Here is an 8,122-nt window from a genome sequence, read left to right as displayed (position 1 = left end):
TACATTAATGTTAACAGAGTACATGGGATAATCCATGTCTGAGGTGAATTAGGGTAATAGTTGTAGTTACTGCTTTGAGAAAACCTGCACATGACACTTGTCTTGCTGATGTTGAATGCTTATTACTCTTATGATACAATTGTTTACAGGTATGAAGTTTGATTTCACTTCCAGATTTTGCTTTCCAGGCCGTGATGGTGTGTATGCAGGCTCCTGGGAGAGCCAGGTGTTAAGCAAACTTAATATGCAACACACGCTAACATCTTTTATTGCAGGGTTACGGAGCTACTCCAGAGGAGATGCCCTGATGTTGCCTGGGACATGATCTAGCTAATCTTTTTCTTTAAGACAGGGATCCAGGTTTGGTGAGTTGACGCATGGGAATGTCCATGCGTCAAGAGGTGGAGTGCAAGGATTAACATTAAACAATGTTTACTATTATTGTTGCAGTGATTTGTGTGATTAGCCGTTTTATTTACAAATATTAAACCTATGCAAGTGGTGCATCCATGTTCAGATGAGGCTTTGATGGCCTATAAGTGAAGTTCACTGAACTAAAGAATGTGGTTTGATGATTGTTGACATGCTCTCCAAATAGAAGTTTTTCTTCTTAGCAAGGAAATACAGGTGCAGCAGTAATCTCCTGAGAAATCTTCAGAGGCCCAGTGAGAAGCGTGAACCATTCCAGGCATAGCTGACAGCCAGGCAGTGGTTGAGGTCAAAGGTCAAGCTGGTTGGGGCCCATCATGAGATCAGACCTTGGAGCCACAGCAAGGACCATGAAACTGCCTGCAAAATAGAGGAGAGGATCGTCCACAAGATGGGAGCTGAGGCCAGGAGAGAGGCTTCAGGAGGATCAGAGATCATCTTCAGCACAGCAGACATCACACAGAGAGCTGTGCTACTGAGCTTCCAGGAGATTTTAAATAAAATGAAAGATTCAATATTGACGCTGAGGAAGACAACTAAGGTGTACGACGTGCTCTGCCTTAAACCTTCAGCAGCGTTGGAACATGAAAACTCGTGGGATGAGGGGAGCGTGCCAAGCTCCATCGACAGCGCAGAAGGAGTTCGAGGATGACATCATGATTCTGTGAAAGCACAGGAACCAGAAGCTATGGTGGTGATGACAGCAGTTTCCTATGAACATCACCTAATGCTGTGCCACTATACTGTGCATACGATGACACTCTGAAGGCTGCTGGGATCATAACAGCAGTAAGATGACGGAACCCAGCACCCTTTCCACAGAGAGCTTTTTCTGCAGAGCGTGGACAATTAAGGAGTCATAAATATCCCCCTCACAAGACGAAGGTCTGAAGTCAGGTGATGGGGGCTGGTAAGAGGCCATAAAACTAGAGTGCTGAGAGGTCTGCAGCTTGGAAATAGCTGAGACCCATGTTGACAAACAACAAAACCAACTGGTATGTTTGAATGTCTATTCTACATACATTTGGACTCTGGTCCTATGGACAGTGATGGAAACAACTGGAAGAGACATTCATGACGCCCTGCAGAGCTTAAACCACTCTGCAGAGAGACATGTGATGTGCACACCCGGAGGAAGCACCACCAAGCTGAGATGTTTTTGAAAATGTTACTTTTTTAGTTTCACTATTAAATTAACAATTTCTTTGGTTGCTCGTAAGATGCAGTTTGCCATGAGATGAGCTCAATGAATGGGGTAACTGCTAATACATTTATTAAACTGTGTACCTTTCAGTAATTTAGGGTGATTTGACATATGCTGAGTATAAAAAGGTTTGCATTGAAACTGTCAGACATGAGGTATTCATACCTGGGAACTTTTCAAGCATAAAGGTCAAAAAGGGGGGAAATGTTAGATTTGTATTGTTGATTGTCATTTATGCTTAGAAATATTTACTTATATATGCTTAGAGTTTTGTAATTAGTTGTAGATTGGTAGAGGTTTTGATCCTTGATAGTCTGCAAACTTTGTGTGTATTAGACAGCACTTTGGGAGCATGAGAGGTCATACCGTGTCTTATTGTTTTATGGTAGGATTAACGTAGCTACGTCTGTTCTAGTCTAAGTGCTCTTTGTTTAGATGAACTGCAGGACTTCCTCACCGTGTTATCTAGGATGAACCATCTAGGGTGAGGGGGAGGCTACCCTCTTCCTGACCAAGGATGTTTGACCCTTTGATCAGCAACACACACACACACACACACACACACACACACGGTACTCTTTGTTTGTATGTAGACGTCGTATGTTAATGAACCTATGCATATTCATGTAACCTCAATAAAAGGACAGTGTTACGGGAGGACGGACGAGAGCTACTGGGGTCAAGCGAAGGAACGGCGTTTGTCTGGTTCTCTCCCGTGCACGAGTACCATGAAGAAGTTTGCCTACTTGCGTCTTGCTTGCAGTGTAATTATATTGTCTTCAACGTTCCAGCAGATGGGTTCAAGCTACAAACCTATCAAAGGGGATCTAGACTTTACAATCCATCCTCTTGCCAAGAGGTCCTCAATATACTCTTTAACCTCCTTATAGAGGGGTTTTGGAATTGAGGTGTACGATTTCTGAATTGGGGTTGTGTCTTTGAGTGTTATTGTCATTTCCGAGCTGGGAATGCACCCCATGTCATTCTCATCACGTGCAAAAGCCCCTGACTCTTCCCTTAACATTTTCTTGGCAACAGTCTGTTGGTCCTCAGTCAGGTGACTAACATCAACAGGTGGATCCCATTCCTGTGTTGCTTGATCTTCACCGCACTGCTGGGGTATTCGAGATACATCAGGGTCGACATCTTGAGTCACTTTGGGCTCACCGAGGTTTGGTAAGTCAGTTTGTACGACTCCTGCTATTGGTTCAATAGTTCCAAGGGCTGCTCTGCCGGTGAGGGTCACATCATGCTTAGTGTGATTGCCAATAGGTACTTTGACATATGGGACTCTGGCATCACAAACTGTGAGGAGGCTGTTGCCAACATCAAGCTGTTGCAGTTGTGGGTTGCTCTCAGTTGGTTCAAAGAGCACGAGGGGGTTGGACATGTCAACTGTAGAGGAGACTTTACACTTAACATACTTAACTTGACCAGCTGGGATTACTACATCATGCAGGCCCACTTTTAGGACACTCTGGCTAACCACGTTATCACTGGTAAGCTTGGTCTGGATGAAGTTGACCAGTGCCGTCGCTGTGTCATCCTGGAGGTTCATTGCGCTGCGCAGGAGGCTCACAATGGTGGGTATGAGGTTCGTACTAGCATTTGGCCCCAGTATCAGCTGTTCAATTACATTGAAACCAATCAGGGGGCAGTCTATGGGCACACTGCTTACTAAAAAGGGGACTTGTACCGTCAAGTTTGGGTCACTATTCTCTGGGAGACTCACCATCACGCCCACCCAGCCGTCGTAGGGTAATGGCTGGCCATTAACACCAAGCACACTAAGAGCCTTATCTCCAATAAGTTCTGTCAGTGGCCGGAGTTTGTGGTCAGAGAGGTAGGTTTTTGCCCACTGGCGATCAATGAGACTCACTTGTGCACCCGTGTCTAATAAGCAGTCCACTGCAAAGCTATGAATGTAACACTTGATTTTACATTTTTTTCCAACAAGCTGTGCCACTCTCTCACTTGCCCCTGTGTCTGCATTTTTCGTTGGAAGGGTCGCCCAACTACTTCTGACATGAGCAAACTCTTCTGAGCACATACCTCGTGATTTTGGGTCTGGCTGTCCACTGGTTCTGGGCGTGTGTGTATCAGCAGGAGGCCAACTAGAGCTTCTGGGTTGGCTTCGTTTGAGACATCCCACTGCCCTGTGACCTGTCTCCCCACAGATAAAACAATGAGTGCATGAAGTAGCCCCACTTTCAATACACTTGGGACAGCCATACTGTTTTGCAGTTTGTCTGGGCTTCTGCTTTGGGTGTGCACACTGACAAGTGGGTTCACGAGCCTGACTGGCTGTGAGAGACTCAACCACTTTGGTCAGGGTTTCCACCTTCGCAGCCAGCTCTTCTATGACTTTATTCTTACTCTTAGATTTACAGTCAGTCATTTCAGTGTCTTTGGCAGGTTCAAGTTGAGCAGTATGAGCATGTGTTACCTTTTGTCGAGTGGAATATCCCAGTCTTCGCTGTCGCTCACTCTCTTCGCTTGACACTTTGTTCACTTGCCTTATCAAGGCTTCATCTGACACACTGTAGTCTGATAGTAGTGGCTTGAGTTCATTACGAATGTCACTATATTTTGGTAGAAGACCTTGATGAATGGTGCGTAGAAATACATTTTGGATCGTACGTGTCTCATACGCAACGTCCATGTTATCCTGCCTGGATGCAAACATGACTTTCTGCTTCAGTCCAATCATCCTGTAGAGGAACTGTTGTGGAGTTTCATGGTCATGTTGCTTAGTGCTCAACAATTCCTGAAATAACTCACTCCCACTCTTCTCACTCAGGTGTGAACGTAGTAAGCTTTTGAGTTCAATGAGGGTCAAGTCATCTTTACTGATCAACATGTCCTTAAACTGTCCAGGCTTGATAATACGGAGCACACCTTGAATGATCTCTCCCTCTGTGTGCTTCACCTTGAGCCCCTCCTCAATCTGCTTACACAGTCCATGGTAGCTAATGTCAGATGCAATGTCCCCAACCTGACCACCATGTACTTTAAACTCTCTGCGTTGCAAAAATGGCAGGTCTCTTAGGGAAACCATGTGATCAGGCTTAGATTGTCGCATGTCTGTGGTGGAGCGGCTGTTTGTCACGCTCTCAGCTCGAGGCTGGAGTGACTGTGTAATAGTGGGGGTGGGTGTGTCTTGTGTTGCAGATGTCACTTGTAAATCTGCTAACTTTTTACCAAGTGCCTCGTAGTTAGCCTTTAGCATTTCATACTCTGTTATTTGTGGATTAACAGACTCAAGAGGCAATATAGCTGAGGTAAGTACATCACTCTGTTCCGGGTGCTTAAGTGTTGTGAGAGTAACAACATTTTCCTCTGAGACTACAGGGTGAGATACTTCAGCGGCATGACTATCAATGAGATGAATAATAGCATCTTTCAACAGCAGTAGGTGTGAAAACCCCTGATCCTCTAAGTCAAGCAATGTCTTACAGCGTAGATAAGCACAAACATAATCAAAACAACTTTCCTCATCACCACGTCTTACACTTGCGGGGTCCACATCAGGTACTGGTGTGATGTTTGTAGCAATCTGGAAGAGTTCCTCTGCTGTCAGTGCATAAAGACTCTTTCTGATCTGCCAAGCCAGTTCTTTTCTTTCACTGTCCTCCATTCTGTGTCTTTTGGCTAGCACTCCTCATAGTGCAGTCAGCTCAAACACGCAGCCCGTCACCTCTCCAGCAGGGGTTCCCCTCCTCGACACAGGTCCCGCTGCTGCCTCAGTTGCACGTCTGCTGTTCCAACACGCCTGCCCTGTGATGGCTGTCTCTGGTTCGTTGATTAAAGGATCAGCAGTCACCCACGTAGCATGCTGATCCCCGTACGGGCCACCAAAATTATGTTACAGGCCTTCGATGGGGTCTGTTTTTAAACTGTTTTTTTAACAGAAAAGCAGAGACAGGAGACATCAGTTGCGTTCGGTCTGCAGGCTCTTCCTCGTCTGAGGCCGAGACGCGTTGCAACAGCCTATCGCACTCACCACTATCTCCCCCTTGTGACAATGCCACGCAATTACATTGTCCATAACGCTAAATGAAAAGTGCAATACCACCATAAAATCAGGTCTTTTACATCAAAAACAATTCACAACAAAATTACAATTGTGACCATACACTTGTGGGCGTCACACCTATATAGCTACATATAAACAATTTACTCCCCACTGGTACAATGTAAAATGGCAAGAAAAGCAATGTTTGATTCATGATTATAACATTTACATTCAGCATATACAGATATGGTTTTCTGGTTTATTGAATTTAGTACAAACGTTTACTTTTGCATTTTGGCAAACTGATACCTGGTTATAACATGGAAAGTACCGCAGGTGTTTCTAGGTAATAAGCCACAGCATTAAGCATTTTGTTCTGTGTTTGACGGTAACACTTTTACCCTCAAACACATATTAATGGACACAAGCTAGGACTAATCCCAGCATTATAACACGGTAGTAGGTTATGAAAACATGAAGCAGTATTACCTTATTGTTATTATGACCTTACTATCATTTTAAAGTCAGTACTTCAAAATCTTAATGCACAGATGTCACTATTTTATTGCTAAGTTATCTTATTATTATCAGGGTCTTACAATAATATTACAAATGGTTTTGCCACATAGAAATATGTTTCTTTTGTCTCAGACTGATCATTATCCAATTAATATGTTCCAGTGTAATATTACTCAGCTTAAATCACTTTTGAAATGTCTTCATTTTTAGAAAATAAAGTAGCACTAACATCTATGTCAGTGTTATAACCTTTTGTTCCTAGTTTAAAACCATACTATAACCACATTTTTACCAAGCTGTAATAAAAAAAAGTGCTACCAACATTTATTTTCATCCATATCTCACTGTCTGTTGCCCTATTTTATTAGTAATAGTGCTGATTAGGGAGGTCGCAGTAGTTAACATAGAATTTAGGGAAATTATGGTTTCAGCAGCTCAACACCTGAAACACAATTAAGAAAAAAAAAAATACCAAGCAGGTACAAATAATTACGAATAGAATATTAAGAACTAAATATCAGCAGCAACAGAATTTAAAAGGTAATAATCAAAGAAAGTCCAGGGATTAAAGTGTAAGTGTAATACAGTGGCAAAGTCTCAGTGTGTTGTTTAGTTAGTTATTTCACTGGGTCGACATTGTCCACCTCTCCTGCTACTCCTCCCCCTCTCCCCGACTGCCCAGTTGTACAGTTAGTTCTGGTAAACCAGTCTATGTACAAATTGATACAATAATCATTACTGCAACGACTGACTTCAAGCTTGTTAAATAACATTTTTTAAAGGGAAGTTTTGTTTAATTTATTAAACAGAAGATACGGGGTAGTTTAATTAGGTATAGTCACCTCCAGCTAGTTTCTTAGCCTGAAATGCATGCAGTCTTGAGCTTCCTTTCTAATTACCATTTTTATTGGTCAATATTTTGTTAATCAGGGACCCAACAGTGTAGCACACAGATTGTTTTGAAAGAAAAAAATTATAGTGTTTGACTCCTCATGAATAGTCAACACAAAAGCATTTTCTGAAAGCAGGATAATTATATAGGAAAAAGAAATATACTTGATTAGACATTGTTTCTCAATATCTTTACATATGCACCTATCAGTTTGGCGTTCCTCATGCATGCTGGCAACTCATACAGCGGTACAACCACACCACAAGAGCAATTTCCTTACTCTATTGAAAATGTAGCCTGAAGAGTTTCAGCATCTGTTCTTTGATTGCTCCCCTACTACTTCTCTCAGCGGCTGGCCATGTGATTTGTTTTTTCTGTGTGATTCACAAACAAGCATAGAGAAATTGTTGGGGGAGGTTCACTTAAGCCACATTCACAAGGACTCTGCAGAAACCTCTATCAGCAACTCGGGCTTGCTTTTGTAGGTTTTCATCCTTCCTATAGTTACGATCCCATTTCAGTCACAAGATGAGTGTTGTACCCACACACACACATATATAAAGCATATATTAATGGATATTTCATATGCTAGTTTTCATAGGGTTTAGACAAGATGGCAAAGCAACCTATCAGATTATCTGACTTCTCAATTCCCTGTGGTACTGGGCTCTGTGGTATGGCTGTCTCTAGATTTACCCACATCTCAGTTATACTAATCACTGAGATTTTGATGTGTGATGTATATACCGTATTTCCCGGACTACAAAGCGCACCTGAATATTAGCCGCACAAGCTAAAATCAGGGGAAAATCCTGTTTTGTACATACATTAGCCGCACCTGACTAAAAGCTGCAGGTGTTTCAATGTTGACTTATCATATGTAAGAGAATATGCACAAAGGGAATTGTCAGGAAAGAGATGGCTGTTTGGAGACACACCCCTTTTATTAATATTTTGAAAAACAAGTTATGGGTACATATTTGCACATGTAGTACATAACAGTAACCTACAGCACACCAGAAAAATAGATTCAGACTACCTTTTAGGCTCAGGTGCAGTGACA

General features: G+C 42.6%; 1 protein-coding gene across 1 annotated transcript; it reads right to left on the bottom strand.

Moving 5' to 3' along the window:
* Positions 1-2,438: 2,438 nt before the first annotated feature.
* LOC146669462 (uncharacterized) lies at positions 2,439-5,288 on the bottom strand. The gene is made up of 3 exons (XM_085407773.1): positions 4,080-5,288; positions 3,565-3,796; positions 2,439-3,445 (listed from the first exon to the last, which is right to left on the bottom strand). Exons 1-3 carry the CDS (start codon positions 5,268-5,270, stop codon positions 2,439-2,441), a joined length of 2,430 nt encoding a protein of 809 aa, XP_085263899.1. The 5' UTR covers positions 5,271-5,288.
* Between the last annotated feature and the right edge of the window lie 2,834 nt (positions 5,289-8,122).

Source organism: Rhamphochromis longiceps, linkage group LG5, assembly GCF_057381845.1.
Source record: "Rhamphochromis longiceps isolate RC_006_pf linkage group LG5, R_longiceps_female_GT1.1, whole genome shotgun sequence".
Taxonomy (NCBI): Eukaryota; Metazoa; Chordata; class Actinopteri; order Cichliformes; family Cichlidae; genus Rhamphochromis; species Rhamphochromis longiceps.
The sequence above is the reverse complement of the archived record's forward strand: the minus strand, read 5'-3'. Positions and strand labels throughout refer to the sequence as shown.

Coding starts and splice junctions, on each gene's coding strand:
- LOC146669462 (XM_085407773.1), bottom strand. CDS start 5,270: ATGGAGGACAGTGAAAGAAAAGAACTGGCTTGGCAGATCAGAAAGAGT. Junction 3,797..4,079: donor GATATTCCACTCGACAAAAG/GTAACACATGCT, acceptor GTGGGGAGACAG/GTCACAGGGCAGTGGGATGT. Junction 3,446..3,564: donor GGAAAAAAATGTAAAATCAA/GTGTTACATTCA, acceptor GGCCACTGACAG/AACTTATTGGAGATAAGGCT.